This window comes from Aristolochia californica, unplaced genomic scaffold, assembly GCF_029961685.1.
Source record: "Aristolochia californica isolate CCGP_79_NKW_82.1479 unplaced genomic scaffold, dmAriCali1.0.hap1 SCAF_9, whole genome shotgun sequence".
Classification (NCBI taxonomy): domain Eukaryota; kingdom Viridiplantae; phylum Streptophyta; class Magnoliopsida; order Piperales; family Aristolochiaceae; genus Aristolochia; species Aristolochia californica.
In genome coordinates, this window is record NW_027182290.1 from 38,002,821 (window position 1) to 38,018,985 (window position 16,165).

General features: G+C 36.6%; 1 protein-coding gene across 3 annotated transcripts; it reads left to right on the forward strand.

Moving 5' to 3' along the window:
* The first annotated feature begins 637 nt into the window (after nt 1-637).
* LOC137941189 (pathogenesis-related homeodomain protein-like) lies at nt 638-14,826 on the forward strand. 3 transcript variants are annotated; one of them, XM_068786494.1, is made up of 13 exons: nt 638-845; nt 2,412-2,483; nt 2,892-3,507; nt 3,673-3,838; nt 3,946-4,069; nt 11,473-11,585; nt 11,688-12,080; nt 12,951-13,184; nt 13,329-13,418; nt 13,620-13,670; nt 13,809-14,045; nt 14,279-14,368; nt 14,471-14,826. In XM_068786494.1, the coding sequence occupies exons 3-13, from the start codon at nt 2,969-2,971 to the stop codon at nt 14,762-14,764; spliced, it is 2,331 nt and encodes a 776-aa protein (XP_068642595.1). In that variant the 5' UTR covers nt 638-845; nt 2,412-2,483; nt 2,892-2,968; the 3' UTR covers nt 14,765-14,826. The 3 variants fall into 3 exon arrangements, with proteins under 3 accessions (XP_068642595.1, XP_068642597.1, XP_068642596.1); XM_068786495.1 differs by lacking the exon at nt 638-845 and adding an exon at nt 1,299-1,325; XM_068786496.1 differs by lacking the exon at nt 2,412-2,483.
* Nucleotides 14,827-16,165: the final 1,339 nt, after the last annotated feature.

Below are 16,165 nucleotides of genomic sequence, written 5' to 3' on the forward strand. Positions count from 1 at the left end.
TAGGATTGGTTGTGTGCTTCTGCAGCGACTAGAGCAGACCCTGGTTAGGTGTGATGGAGTTAGGTCATATTTGCTCTTGCTTTAAAACAAGATCCAACTTTTCAACTTCTCCGATTGAGATATGACAATGTTTATGGCAGACAATGCTGATGCATCAGTGACCTAAGAGTACTGAAATGTGTTAAGACGACACATCCTCACTGGACAAGGCTTCTTGCTTCTATTCATTATCTGCCTCTTAAGGGCAAATTATGCTAAACTACGGTCAATGGGGTCAATGGGCATCTTTCTGTCAGAGAATTGCAATTTCTTAGAGGTAGACTTCGATAATCAAAAAGGGGTCATGTCTTGTAAAGAATGCTGAGCCCAAAAAAGAAAAAATTGTACGTAAGTGATTTAAAATGACCGGGATATTGCGCGAGTTTCTCTTGGTCCGGCACGCACCGAGTTTCGTCTGAAAAGTAAACAAGTTGGCAGTTTTCTTTTGTTAATTTGTTTCTGGAAAATTTAAATTCCTGGCCGCTTCGGCTTCGGTGACCCGCAGCCGGGCCGCGCAACAAATAGTGCGCTCCCTGTTTCGGTCTCGGCCGAAATCAGCTGACCGTTGGCCACATGAACCCCTTCGTCACCGGGAAAATCGACAAAACGAATCAAATGTCACTTCCACTTTTGAACATATAATGACTAATTAAGAATTCGTTCACAATCCCCAGTGATCACCACCAACGAACCAAAATCTCAGGTCTTGGCTTGGTCTCCCTCAAGATGAACTAACCTGGGACACGATGTGAACGCTGCATTTCGTTTCTGAAGATGGATATTGCCCCAAAACAAGCAGTCTATGGGTTGGTTCCATTCCCCGTGTCAAAACTAGGCGGTTTTTTTGTTTAGTCGCGCTCTTCCTGTCAATATTTGTTTGTCTCTTCTATTCGATTGAGTGTCGTTTTTAATGTGGTTATACATGTGCTTTTCAACAATTTGATCTCTCTATTTCTCATGCTTATGTACAGCTCGATTGTTGTCACTTGCTCTAGATCTTCTGTACTCCTATTTCGAGGAATGGCTTTTGATCTGGTGCGCGTGATATGGTGTTTGAATTCAAGTCTGGGATGTTAGGGCTTAGTTTTGTACTGTTATGTTGATTTCAATTGTTCGAGAAACGAATTGCTAACCTATTGAAACCACGTGCATACATTGAAGGATTCAGAAATAGCATTTTGATGATGATGGTACTGAAGAGCCTGACTTCCTCTTTGCTGTGGCTTCTGTGTAATTTTGGCTACCCGGCATGCAATTGTGTTCCACTGTCTTGTTTGTGCTGAGAAGTAAACTTCTTTTTTTCTATTTCTTGCTACTTCAAGAATCTTAGGGTCTTAAAAGATTTCTGGGCAGCTTTCTACTTTTCTGATAACTTACGAATTTTGTTGCTGTTTGTAATTGGTGACCCAAATATCTCCCATAATCACGCTACTTATTTCTAGCTCTTTTTGGGGCATCTGGTTCTTATTTAGAGTGTTTCCTTATCTAAGTATGATGCATTATTCTTAGCTTAAGGTGAAAATGTAGGTTGATTGGATCACTGTAAGTAAAAAAATCATTGATTTCACATTACATGTATATAAATTTTTTTGGATGTTTAGCAGTTTCCATAGAGCTGGCCTGAAACAGGGAAAAACTTGCATTTTGGTCTCTGTGTTTAAACTACGGCAATTTTCCTGCCATTGATTTCAATTTTCTTAAGGACCGATTTCTGTTCTTTGTTCTGCTTTTGAATGATGATAAATCTTATGAACCAAAGAAATGAATATGTTGTGGATGAAGATGGCGAAACCTTTAAGTTGCAAAGGACTAATCTAAGTGTGATTGGCATTGTTCAACTTTCGTAAAATGAATGGTTGTTCTCAGCTGGCTCTTTATGAAGATTCAGTAGATTATGATGAATTTAGTGGGTACATGGTTGCTACTTGTAGGAGTTTTTTTATCATACATATTTAGGGGTGACAATTTTACCCGATTACCCAATTACCTGCTTTACCGGTTTAGTTATAGAAAAGGTATAGAAGGAAAATCTTTACCCATTTATGAATTTGGGTTAATTTATCCAATTACCCGTCACTCAATTTGTAAACAAAATGAATATGGATAATCGGTTTTCCGCACCCAATTACCCATTTACTTGGATTCTATATAATATATAACCAGCCTAGAAAAATGGAGAGAGTAGAGGATAACAGACTGTTTGTTTTAATATTATAAAGATGTTTTATTATTTTATAATGTTATATAGTTTTTGTATGAATCTTATGTGATGTTGTAGTTTAATTTAAATTTTTAATAATTTTCAGCTATTTATTATCATGTTTATGTGGTTTTAAAATAAAATATTAACTTATCCATCTATTTACCCGCAGGTAAATGGGTAAGAAAATCGGATATGAAATAAGATTGTTATCCATTCGGGTGAAACTGGTAACGGAACAAAGGTATGATAAATAGAACAGGTAATGGAATACCCATTATCCCTTCCTTCCGTTATTCGTTTGTAGCCCTATGTATTGGATAATTTGAGTGAGACAAATCTGTTTCTTTATATGCTCGTTTCTGAAATGAAATTGGTAATCATTGAGTATAATTTTTAGGAAGGTTTGACAGTTAAACGAAATACAGTGGAACCTAGCAAAACTGTTGTGAAAACTCACGAGCATTGGAGGCATTTGCTGTTTACTATATAAACTGTTCACATTCTTCCTTTTGTTCCATTTTCATACCGCTTTTTTTATCTTGATATAGTTTCCATTGACAGATACAAAGATGAAATTGAAATGATGTGATTACATATTAGCTTTAAATGGTTTTAGTTTTAATATGATGGCTGGAACATATAATTTCAGGTGGCCTTGTTATCTGATTGGGTGTTGAAGGATCTTATCATATGCTGATGCTGGAGTATTTTATGTCTTAACACGAAATGCAAAATAGTAGTAGGAGATCATTCAGTAAGAAGTCTGGTAACTCAATTAATAACAAGAGAGAAAATGGATCTAAGAGGAATTCTCTATCAGCAAAGAAAAGTGAACGCAGGGTTGCCTACACAAAGAGAATCAAACTTAAACCAAGATCTCATGCAAAAGCAACTGACTTGGTCAAGTCAAACAGGAGGTCATCTAACTTCTATACTAACCAAAATGGGAGGTCATCCACAAAAAGATCACTCCCTGAGAATTTGCAGAAGGTATCTTCTATTTGTTCTTTGAAGAAGCAATCTTCATCGAGATTCAAAGGTGGCAAGTCTTTGTCACTTAGCTGCAAAAAACATGGAAAAAGTGCTGAAGAAGAGGATCAGAACCAAAGAAAGGGACAGATGAGAAAGCGGAAGAGGAAGAAACAAAATATTGTGAGAGACGAAGCCTCTCGTTTGCAAAGAAGAACAAGATACCTGTTAATTAGAATGAAGCTGGAGCAGAACCTGATAGATGCATACTCTGGAGAAGGCTGGAAAGGCAATAGGTAAATAAAATATCTATGCATGTCATTCATCCTTATTGACTTTTCAAGTGTAGATTTAATTTTGATAGTAAGGATCAAATTTAGTTTGTCTCTGTTGTTAACTATACCTTTAAGGTATCACACTAGTTATAATGATTTATCAATCTGAATTTTTTTACTTTACAGTCGTGAAAAAATCAAGCCAGAAAAGGAGTTAGAAAGAGCCAAGAAGCAAATTTTGGAATGTAAGCTTGGCATTCGTGATGTTATTCGCCAGCTGGATTTGATTAGCTCTGATGGACGCATTGAAGACTCTGTGATTGATCCTGATGGGCGTGTTTTCCATGAATATGTATGACTAATTAGTTGTGTAATTTAATCTCTGCTCAGTAAGTTTTTTTTTAGCATTGTTTTTGAATTTCATACTTGACATAATAAATCTTATCTTTTTGTTGTTAGATTTTCTGTGCAAAGTGCAAACTACGAGAAGCTTTCCCAGATAATGATATCATACTATGTGATGGGACTTGTAATCGTGCGTTTCACCAGAAATGTCTAGAGCCTCCTTTAGCAACAGAAAATAGTAAGTTATACAGAGGTTTACTGAATGAGAATGTGGTGTGCAGAATTGGAATTTCTAGTTTAATTACCATAGCTCAATCAGCAGAAAGAACAGCTGTCACACTTTTTTTGTTTTGTTTTGTTCTTCATCATCTATAACTTGAAAAGTGTAACAACCACTCTTTTGTCTCAATAACTCTCCTCAAAATGTTATATCAGCCGAAATTTTTTAATCTCCGCTCACTCATTTCTCTCCATGCTTTCCCACTGGCTTTTTCTGGGGTAAGAAGCTAGTGGAAACAATGATGTTTCACTTTCAATTTTTTTTTTTTTTTTTTGTGTGGAGAAAAGGTGCATTTTCCTTACTAAATATGAAACAAGTGAGAAATTGAGGAAGGAAGAGAGGAAGGAAGAGAGAATAGAGAGAATAGAGGAGAAGAGTGCTTGAGGCTACACTCATTGGAGGCAAAAAATCAGGCATCCCTGTTCTTTTATTTCACTTTAAGTGGTTACAATGGGAAGAATACAATAATATCCCTCATAACCTCTACTTACATAACTTCATGAACACAAGTCAGAATTTAACCAATCTTGAACCATAGGGTCCCCAACATGACATGTAGTATATAGCTAACTCTAGAAGTATACACTAGTAATGGAAAATGACCAGGATACCTTGCACATATTTTAACACTCCTCAAGCTAGAGCGTATACATCAAGAAGCCCCAGCTTGTTATAGAAAATTTCAAACTCTTTCTTGCTCAAAGCTTTAGTGAAAATGTCACCAGTTTGATCAGCTGATCTAACATACAGTGTGATCACTACTCCACTCATAACAGTATCACAGTTGAAATTGTAATCAACCTCCACATGTTTTATACGTTCATTAAATACAAGATTGCTAGCAATGATGATGGAAGCTTGATTATCATAGTTTATAGTCCTGGACTTTGTAGTAATAAAGCTCATCTCCTGTAGTACTAATCTGACTCACATGAGTTCACTTAACCTATGTGCTATTGCTGGATACTCAGTTTCTGCATTTGAGCCGGCCATTACATTCTGTTTCTTACTCTTTCAACTAACTGAGTTTTCACCAACAGAAAAGCAGTAGTTATAAGTAGATTTTCTATCCAATTTTGACCTTACATAATTTACATCCGAGTGTGCCTCTATTTGTAAGTGACCATGGGGTGTATAAAACAAACCTTTTCTTGGTGCTCCCTTAAGTATCATAAAATCCTCAGGATTGCCTCCAAATGAACCTTATGGGGACATTCCATGAACTGGCTAATCATACTTACAACAAATGATATTTCTAGGTAAGTGACAGTAGTATAAATGAGTTTACCTAGTAGCCTTCGATACATAGTCTTGTCCTTGAGCTTTGGATTATCATCTTCTTGGAGGTTATGACCAACTTCCATAGGAGTTTTTGTAGGCTTTGCCCCTAGAAGGTAAATCCAAGTGCACCTACTAAAATCATCGATAAAAAAAAAAGTACCTATGACCAAATTGACTAGTCACAGGACAAGGAACCCGAATGTCCGAGTGTACAATCTCAAATAGATGTCTGGTTTTATGAGACGAGACTGGAAACGAACTTCGGTGATGTTTGCCCAGTTGACATAACTCTCACTAAAAAGAAGAACTTGAAGGAAACTCTGGGAAGACTTGAGTCAGTTTTGCCAAAAACAGATGACCTTGCTGCAAGTGCCACTGTAGAGGAGAATCTGCGTTATGTAACATCTGGATATTATTCTGTCGATGTTTCTCCATATAATATAATTCATCTTTCTCACGAGCGGAACTCATCGTCTTCCTCATCGCGAGATCTTGAAAAACACAAGTAGGATAAAATATGAGAGAACAATTTATAGACTTGGCTAGTTAACTAATAGACAACAAATTTAAGGGAAACTTGGTGACATGAAGTGTTGATTGAGGAGACAAAAAAGAAGTTGGAGTAACATTGCCTACTCCTTGAACAAGAGAGGTAAAAGCATCCGAAAGATTAACATGTTTTATACACAAAATTCTTTCAAATCGGAAAATAGTGTTGACATACCTGACATGTGCCCAAAGACTCCTGAGTCAAGAACACATGATGGTGATGAGTAAACATGATAAGTTGCCATACCTGAGTCAACACTGGTAGAACTAGGAATTGGGATGGAAGCATGAGCTACAAATGTAGAGGGCGAGGCAACAGAGATTTGAGCCATCCGCTGTGCAATCTGTTGCTGCTGCTGTATCAACTGCTGCATCTCATCTGGAACACCTGGTGTAACAGATATAGAAGAATCTAAACTCTCACTTCCACTATCAGGAGTTGTAGAATTAGCCTATGCTAGCTTTCTGAATTTAACCTAACATCTGTCAGAATAATGATTATTTCTTCCACAATGAACATATTTCCTTTCTGACTTTCCATCACCGCATCCTCTACCTCGATTTGTGCCTTCTCTACCTCGGCCTCTACCTCTACCTCTAGAGGAGTTTGTGGGGGCTAATATAGTGTTGGAAGCATTAAGAGCAGTGGCTTCCATATCTTACCTCCTTTACTTGCTCCGGATACAATATTCTTCTTAGCTCTCATAATACGATTTTAAGTGATAGAGAGAGTAGGAATCTCATTTGAGGCTAAAACCTAGCTTTAATAGCATCAAACTCAGAGCCTAATCCATCAATTTTTTTTGCAACCAGCAACTGATTTTGTTGTTTTCTCAACTCATTTTCATTTGTAGTAAATGGTGATATACATTAATCTCCTGCTATATGCCAAGGAATGTACTATAATACTTTGTAACAGTTCTGTTTCCCCTTTTTAATCCAAAGAAATCGGTATACAGGTCATAAACCCGAGAGAGATTACTCTTCTCGCTGGTTTAAATGTTGAGTTTGATCAGGTGAGAATTCAGATATTGGGAAAAAAAGATTTACCTTCATTGAATGAGACAATGTCCATTATCAATGTTAAAGAAAGTCGCAGGGGAGTTATGCTTTACTCTCAACCGGTTGAAGGATTAACAATGATAACTGGAAAAATCAATGATGAGAAACTGAAGTTTAATACTGAAAAAACATTGGCCTCTTCAGAAGTTGGGAGATTGGAGTCTCGACCTTCAAATAAGGATAACCTCTGGTGTACCTACTCTAAAAGGCCTCGTCATACCAAGGAGCAAAGCTTCATGGAAAACCACGAAGTTCTCAATGGAATAAAGGACCTAGAAGTGGAACATGGCGAAGTTAGGTGAATATGACTCAATCTAGGGAAGACAGGTCACATGATGTTGTAAATTCCTGTAGTGGAGAGCAGAATGAATTCAACAAAGAAGACATTGGAAGGTTGAGATCACTCCTTGATTCATTAGAGAAGTGTACAAGTACTTGTTCCTTGGCAAATTCAGTTAAGCTTCATTCCTTATATGCTTTAAGTGCCTTTGGTTCAGATTTTTCAAACTCCTGGGTTATTGACTCCAGGGCAATCGATCATATGGCTCATTCTTCACACAAATTTCTCACATATGATCCCTGCCCCGGCAACAGAAAAATGTCCTTGGCCACTGTTGCAGGCCAAAGAGACATTATTCTAAGTCCATCCATGATCCTTAAAAACGTGCTACATGTACCTAAGTTATATACAAATCTTGTGTCTATTCATCAACATACAAAAGATCTAAATTGCATTGTGGTGTTTTCTCGTATTTCTTGTGTATTTCTGACCAAGTTACGAGGAGCACGATTGGACATACTAAGGTAAGACATGGTCTTTATTATCTTGAGTTGCCTAGTGGCTAAGTGAACAATGGGAACAAATCACCTCTCTCCTTTCTATCCAGCAACTCTCATGCCAATAAAGACCAAATTTGGCTTCATCATTTTAGACTTGGATACCCTTCCTTTAGTATCCTTAGTGTCATGTTTCCATCTTTGTTTAAGAATGTTAATATGAACGATTTTCACTATGATGTTTGTGAATTTACTAAACACCAACAAGTTTCCATTTTTTATTTTTTTTTATTTTTTATAAAGATGTATTTATATATAATAAAAAAAATAACTGTAGGAAACAACATGTTTCCTTTCCTTTGAGTAATAAAAGAACTATAGTTCCTTTTTCTTTGATTCACAGTGATATTTGGGGTCCATCTCGAGTTCCCAACATTTCTAGGGCTCGTTGTTTTGTCTCGTTCATTGATGATTGCACTCGGGTTTCTTGGATTTATTTACTAAAACAAAAATCTGATATGAGCAACATTTTTCCTATTTTTCATACAATGGTCAAAACTCAATTCAATGTTGGAATTAAAAGGTTGAGGACAAATAATGCTAGAGACTACTTCAATCAAATTTTGTCTCCATACTTTCAAAAAGAGAATTATTCATGAATCTTCATGTGTTGACACACCCCAACAAAATGGGGTTACCGAAAGAAAAAAATGGTCATCTTTTAGCCTTTGTTCCAAAAGAATGTTCCAAAAACCTTTAGGGGGGAAGCTGTCCTCACTGCAGCTCACCTAATAAGTCGTATCCTGTCTCGAGTCCTTGATTTTAAAAGTCCAATGGAGGTGTTTGCTCGATATTTTCTAGATTTCAATGTGTCAACTAAGTTAGCTCCTAAAATTTTTGGATGTCTCATTTGTTCATATTAACTCTCATGGCCGGAGCAAGCTAGATCCTTGAGTTGTCAGTGTGTCTTCATGGGATATTCACCTACTCAAAAAGGGTAAGTGCTACAATCCTACCTCTCGTAAAACTTATGTTTTTGTCGATGTCACATTTGCTGAACAAGAAAGTTATTTTTCTAGCCCTTATCTTCAAGGGGAGACATCATCTATGGAAGATAAAAATTTGTTTTTGAGAGAACCATCCATGTTAGTCAAACATCTCCCGGACATACTAAACCCACTTCTGAAACTGAACTCATTTCTGAACCCATTTCTGAATCTGAGCCAATTGAATCATCTCCTAATCTTTTTTGAAGAACCATCAAGCCCAATAAACCCTACACTCACAAAGTCACTACAAGTCTACTCAAGAAGGATAAAGCCTGTGATCAATCCTGTGCAAGTTCAAGAAACCGAATCGTCTCTTGGGAATGAGGTCAGTCCTTCTACTGGGATATCACCTTTTGTTCTTGATTTGGATCTGCCCACAGCCACAAGAAAGGGTGTTAGAAAGTGCACACAACACCCTTTATCCCATTTTGTGTCATTTGAAAAATTATCAACCTCACACAAAAGCTTTCTAACTCATCTAAATGATGTAGCCATCCCACAAACCTTATCTAAGGCACTTGGCAAAGAGGAAGGGAAACATGCAATGAGAGTAAAAATGGAGGCCTTGGAGAAGAATAAAACATGGGAACTAGTGGAATTACCAACTGGAAAGAGATTGGTGGGGTGTAAATAGGTCTTCATAGTGAAGTATAAGTCGGATGGATCCATTGAGAGGTATAAAGCAAGACTAGTAGCCAAGGGATATATACAGACCTATGGGCAGATTATCAGGGGACGTTTGCACCAGTGGCAAAGATGTACATAGTAAGGGTGTTGTTATCTCTAGCAGCAAACTATGATCAGATTCTACAACAATTCGATGTGAAGAATGGTTTTTTACATGTAGATCTTGAAGAGGAAATCTATATGGAAGTTCCACCTGGCTTTGGCATAAATCTAGGTAAAAACAAAGTGTGCAAACTGAAAAAGGCCTTGTATGGACTCAAACAATCTCCTCGGGCATGATTTGGAAGATTTACTAAAACAATGTTGAATATGAAGTACAAACAGAGCCAGGGTGATTAAACATTATTTATCAAGCATTTGGCTTCAGGGGGAGTCATGACATTGATAGTTTATGTGGTTGATATTGTAGTAACGGGGAATGATCCAGATGAAAAGGAAGCTCTTTGGAAGTATTTAGCAAAGGAATTCAAAATAAAGGATCTTGGAAAATTAAAGTGCTTCTTAGGAATAGAAGTAGCTCAATCCAAGGAAGGAATCTTTGTTTCACAACAAAAATATGTTCTTGATCTACTAGAAGAAACAAGTAAACTCGGTTGTAGACCATCAGACATGCCAATTGAACCAAATCATAGACTAGGAGAGTCTATGGAAGGAGAAACAGCTAATAAAGGCATGTACCAACGACTTGTTGGGAGGCTAATCTATTTGTCACACATGCTTCTTGACATTGCATACGCAGTGAATGTGGTGAGTCAGTTCATGCAAAACCCTAAGGATGTCCATCTCCATGCCGTATACTAGATCTTATAATATTCGAAAGGCAACCCGGGACAAGGGATTATCTTTAGGAAGGGCACTAGTATGGAACTAGAAGCAAACACAGATGCTGATTATGCCGGCTCTGTTACTGACAGAAAATCAACATTTAGGTATTGTACCTTTCTTGGTGGAAATTTGGTAACTTGGAGGAGTAAGAAACAATCGGTTGTAGCAAGATCTAGTGTAGAGGAAGATTTTCGATCGATGGCACAAAGTATTTGTGAGGTTTTATGGCCCAAGATTATCCTAGAAGGCTTGAAGATTAAATGGGAGACCCCAATGAAGCTTTATTGTGACAATAAGTTTGCAATCAACATAGCTCATAATCCAATTCAGCATGACAAAACTAAACATGTGGAAATTGACAGACATTTCATAAAGGAAAAACTTGAAAGCAGATTGATTTGCACTCCCTATATTTTTACAGAAGACCAATTAACAGATATCTTAACTAAAGGATTGATGAGTTCAGCGTTTCAAAGGATTGTGAGCAAGCTAGGGATGGAAAATATACTCTCCCCAGCTTGAGGGGGAGTGTTGGAAATTCAGATTTGATTGAAATCCCAAGATTTCTGTGAATTGTAGTAATTGTAGGGTCAGGTTTGTATTTCTAATTATAGGAGATGAGCTGTAAATTAATAGATAATAGTTTCCTGATTTCTAGAGATTAGAGTCTGATTTGTATTAGCTGTAAATTAGATTTGTATTCCAGTTTTCCTGATTTCCTAGAATAGCAATACCTTGCTGTATAAAGTCATATAAATAAAAATTTCAGAATTTTCTTCAGATGTTAAAGTGTAGATGCCTATCTTTTGGTGACCTGGCTTGCCAGCTTGACAGGCGATTTGATCATAGAGTTAGCTAGAGCAGATCCTTTAAAAGGTTGGTGCTCTCATGTTGGCATGTGTTATGTACTGCTCGCAATTACCTGCACTTGATGCTTCCTGATTTTGTTTTTGACATGATCATTGTTATTCTTGTTTCATTTCTTAGCTATCACTTTCTTTCTGCTTCTAGTTCCATTTTTTTTAAACCTCTCTTTCTCTTTCTCTCCTCCTTTTATGTTTTTTCATGCCAATTACAAACAAATTCCTATCTTCAAGATAGCTAGAATATCACTAACTTTTGTTGGCCCAGTTCCTCCTGGTGATCAAGGATGGTTTTGCAAGTATTGTGAATGTAAGATGGAAATACTTGAGGCTGTTAATGCTCATCTGGGTACTACCTTCTCTGGTAATTGTAGTTGGCAGGTTAGCATCTCCAAATATGTTCCAAATGATGGTTTTTAAAATAGCTGATCTCAGTGCAAATATTCCCCTAATGTTTGACTTTACCTTTTTGAATGACAATAGGATGTATTTAAAGAAGCAGTTAATGCCCCTGAGAGTGAGAAAAGGTCCTTTGATCCAACAGAAGAATGGCCATCTGAGGATTCTGAAGACGATGATTATGACCCAGAAACGTTTGACAAGAACTGCAACAAAGATGTAGGAGAACGCATAGCCGATGATGCCGGTAGCTCTAGTGGCTTATTTTGGTCATCTGATGAGGCCAGTTCTGTCTGTGAAGGATCTCCTGATAACAACAGTAATGGAGTGTTTTCTAAAGTCAAGAGTAGGCGAGACCTTGGGAATTTTCGTATTTGTGAGCCAGCTGATGTCCTGGATTCTGATAACACTGATGAGGTCGATACCCTAAATTCTCGTCGGCACCGGAAGGATGTCGATTATAAAAAGTTGCATGACGTAAGTATTATGCAGAATTAAGGGCCAGTTAAATGGGCTTGCTTGTGGAGGAGGTGCTACTTTTGTGCCAATTGGCTTGAGGCCTAAAATGTGATTTTATTTATTTATTTTATTTTTTGAATTGTTGGATAACTTTTGTTCATTAAAAAGAATGATTGCTGTGAAGAATTTCCCGTTTCATAGGGAAAGAATTCCTCATTACATGAGAAAGCCTACATGCACCTTCTTGTGCGATTTAATAGTATAAGTATTTTATTTAAAAAAAATGTCTATTCAGGTTGACCTCATCTTGTTCAAGTCCGAACTTACAGTTGCATTTTGTGTTTGAACTTGGTTACCATGATTGAATGGACTGGGTGAATTTGTCAGTGGAACAGTCAAAATCCTCCTAACATTCCAAGGGTGCAGTGGTTATTTCTCTAAGACAGGGGGCAAGTGCCACCATGTCCTGAAGCACATTTATAAGTAGGTTCTTCTGATCCACTCATCCTATCATGGGTGTAATCATGGGGGCAAGATTGTAATTTGAAGCTTTGAGATGCTGTCATGCCTATGTATTTCTTCATTGTTGACCCTGCTATTGGTTATACATGGAGACAAAAATTGCAAACCTTTTTGATAGGGCAAGGCGAAACTAGTGAAACAGATAAATAGTTCTTTCTGATGTTATGACTAGTGCATGCTTATGCACTCACAATATACCGTGAAAACTTAAAGATAGAAATTGATACCTCCAAATTTTTGTTCTGTCTAATTTTTTTCCTTACAGGTAAGGTAGAAAATGAACAAATAATTCCACAGCACTCACTTGCAAGAGACAGTTATGGGACCACAGTCAAGTTATATGCTAATGGTTTGTCATTTTTACAGGAAATGTTTGGGAAGGAGATACCTGAAAATGAAGAACTTAGTGAGGATGAGGACTGGGGCCCCTGTCGAAGAAAGAGAAGAGTCAATGAGTCTCATGCAGACATGACAAGATCTAGTTGTGCTGATGAAGACAGCTGTCTGAATGTCAAGGCCAATGTAGAAAGCAGGGAGGAGTTACTCACAGAGACTCGAGATAAGAAAGCACTTTTCAGAATTCCTGCCAGTGCTGTTGAGGTAATTGAGGTTCTGTTTTGTTAATTTTTTAATGGACACTAATACTTTACACCAAAACTATGAGAAATACATACATCCAATGGTACAGTAAAGAACAAAAAAAGAGGAGTGAAAAACTCTTAGAAATTGTTCTTTCTTCTACAGACTCTTCGCCGTGTGTTTTCAGAAAATGAGCTTCCATCAAGGGATGTCAAAGAAAACCTCTCAAAGAAGTTGGGCATTGCTTCTGAGAAGGTAAATGTGATATTCTCGAGTGATGCTTTAAGGCAGCTTCTATCTGCTTTTGTTTCTCTTGATAAACTAAGCATTTTCAGAAGAAAAAAAAATGGTACCCTCTAAAATGTCATTTCTTCAACTTTTATTGTGAAAACAAATGACAGTAGTTGCAGTACTATCATGAGAGCATTTCCATGAAAAATTAGTTGGAATGTGCAGATCAACAAGTGGTTCAAGAATGCAAGATACATGGCTCTAAAAACCCGTAAGGTAACTTAGTAGTTCTTCAATTGGTACAATTGCTTGTTTTGATGTGCTTACCTTCTGATTTGAGCTGATAAATCCATTTTAGCATTGTGTTTGATACTAAATATTGCCAAATCTAATGTGTTTTAAATTTCAATGTAGGCAAAAGGAACAAATAAGCTGCGTAGTAGCATCCAACGATTGAACAGAGAGACAGAAATAAGAGGTAGTGCTGAGAAACCACCATTGGACAAAAGCTCTCTTGTCAGCTGCTCAGTTGCCCTTGTCCCAAGCAGCTCGAGGATAGTTAACTGGAAGAAGAGTTCAAAGTCACGAACTCTCACATCAAAGAAGCATCATAGTGCACTCTCAGGTGCACTACGAGCTAAAGCAATCGAGGTACTTACAAAAGTTTTTTCAGTGGTTTCTTCTGGATGGTAGTCGGGAAACTTTATCCAGACCTTTTATCAACTGTTGCTACCCCCTATTTCTCAATCTTCTGTGTTGTTGTCTACATTTTTTTATTTTATTTTTGGTCTCTACACTTCAGACTTGCTTTAACATGTTCATTTCTTGAGAGAAAAGTTAGAGACATATTTTGAACTGAATTTCAGCGTGGTTCTTAACTTCAGGAACTGACTGCAGTTTTAAGAGTGAATCAATCTCCATCTATATATACTAAAAGGAAGTTGTCAAAACAACTGGGTCTACCGTATCGTCAGGTATCTCCTCACTTAATGATAGATTAAAATGAAAAACAACATGTTTCTAATTCTTGATTGATTCCAAGGAATGGTTTTCTTTAGCTGAATTTATCTTTTCAGGTGAGCATGTGGTTCAATAACGCACGGATCCATAAGAAGAGCTCTCTGGAGAGAAAGATTTGTCCAGAAAAGGAGAGGCATATTAGCAATGGTTCGCCTGTTAAGGAGACTAACATTGATGAACAGATGTACCTGGTCCAGTTAGAGAGATTGTTTAGTATGGAGGATAGGCTTCATAAACTGAAAAGAGAATTAGAAATATATACAGACAAAAATCATACATTCTATGGAACATCTTCAACACAACCAACTGTAGTTTATGTTCCAATTGTAGAGCTAAGAGAAAAGTTGTAACCTTGCACATAACTTATTTGTTCCGTCATCCTTAGATTAATAAAAGCAGAGCCAACTATCTGTTCCCCAATCGATGTTTTTAGTATAGCTATTTTATCCTAGTTCTCTGTCCCTTTCATCCAAATCCGAGTTTGCTGTCAAATTCAATGCTTTAGTGTGCAGAAGGTAGTTTGACATCTGAACTTTTTGTTATGTTTGTTTATCTTAAGACTAGAGAGTTTATTATTCTGTCTAAGGTAAGCGAGTTTTGAATAAAATTAGAGAAGATGCCAACAGATTGAGACAAACCCAATTCCCCCTTCTCTGTCCTTTATTTTTGTCACTATTTCTTCTTATATTATTCTTCCTGGGCGTTTGATCTCTGAAGTCTTAATTTGCCTTTTTCCCTGTTTCCAAACATTATATTACATATGCTCATTTATGGACCACATTTTTTTTCTTTCAGCTTTCTAGTTGTCATTGTTTTTTCAAGGCTTGAGTCCCAATTGAAGATACAATGAGGGGCCAAACACAGCAAATCTTCCTCCTGTTCTTTGTTTATTTTTTTTATTTTTCATGTTCTTTCTAGTGCAACCATGGTGTTTTTGGTTATTTAAATCCCTGGTATTGCCTTATGAAGAATTAGGGATGGCAATGAGGATAGATAGAGAATCCTTTTCTCCTTTTCCCCCTCAGGGAGGGGACAAGGTTGGAAAAACCTGATACAAGGGCAAAAAATTTCTTTCAAATCATTAAAACTTGATTCTCTTCATTTTACATAAAGATAAGAATTGAAGATACATCATTTTGAAGTGTTAGTGTTATTTGGATAATGGAAAAGTTTTAGATTAGGGTTTGTTTAGAAATGGGAATTAAGAAAAAGTGAAAACTTGACTTTATCATCAATTAAATGCAACACTCCTCGCCAAACAACCTCAAAGGACTTACATAATGCATGGCATTTCCCTGATATTTAATCAATATTTATTCTAAAATTCACCTAATATCTATTAATACAAAATATAAGTATTATCGTAATGGAGTAACTTATGCAAATATTGATTAATTGAATTTAATTTAGTTATAACTGATGTTTAATCTATTAATGTACCATATTAAATATTTAAATAAATTATAGCACTAATTTAACAATAAGATCTAATCTAATAATATAATCTATTCTACTATAGGACCTCAGATAAATTTCACATTAATTTAATTTTAATTTAATATTATAATATGATATTTAATATTTTTGTTATTTGACTTAATACAGACTCAAAACTCTCAACCCTTCTTCAAGGAGAAGTGAACGAGACATTCTCTCTCTCTAGTAATTTTTTGCAAAGTAGATGTTCTTCATCTGACTTAGACAGCATTTGTTTCATAAGCAGGTAAAAGAACCACATTGAACCAGAAGAT

Bases quoted from the DNA above. Each gene is read 5' to 3' on its own strand.
- LOC137941189 (XM_068786494.1), top strand. From the start codon at position 2,969: ATGCAAAATAGTAGTAGGAGATCATTCAGTAAGAAGTCTGGTAACTCA. The intron at 4,070-11,472 runs GTAAGTTATACA...TTGTTGGCCCAG, and splicing joins TCCTTTAGCAACAGAAAATA to TTCCTCCTGGTGATCAAGGA. The intron at 13,185-13,328 runs GTAATTGAGGTT...TTTCTTCTACAG, and splicing joins TTCCTGCCAGTGCTGTTGAG to ACTCTTCGCCGTGTGTTTTC.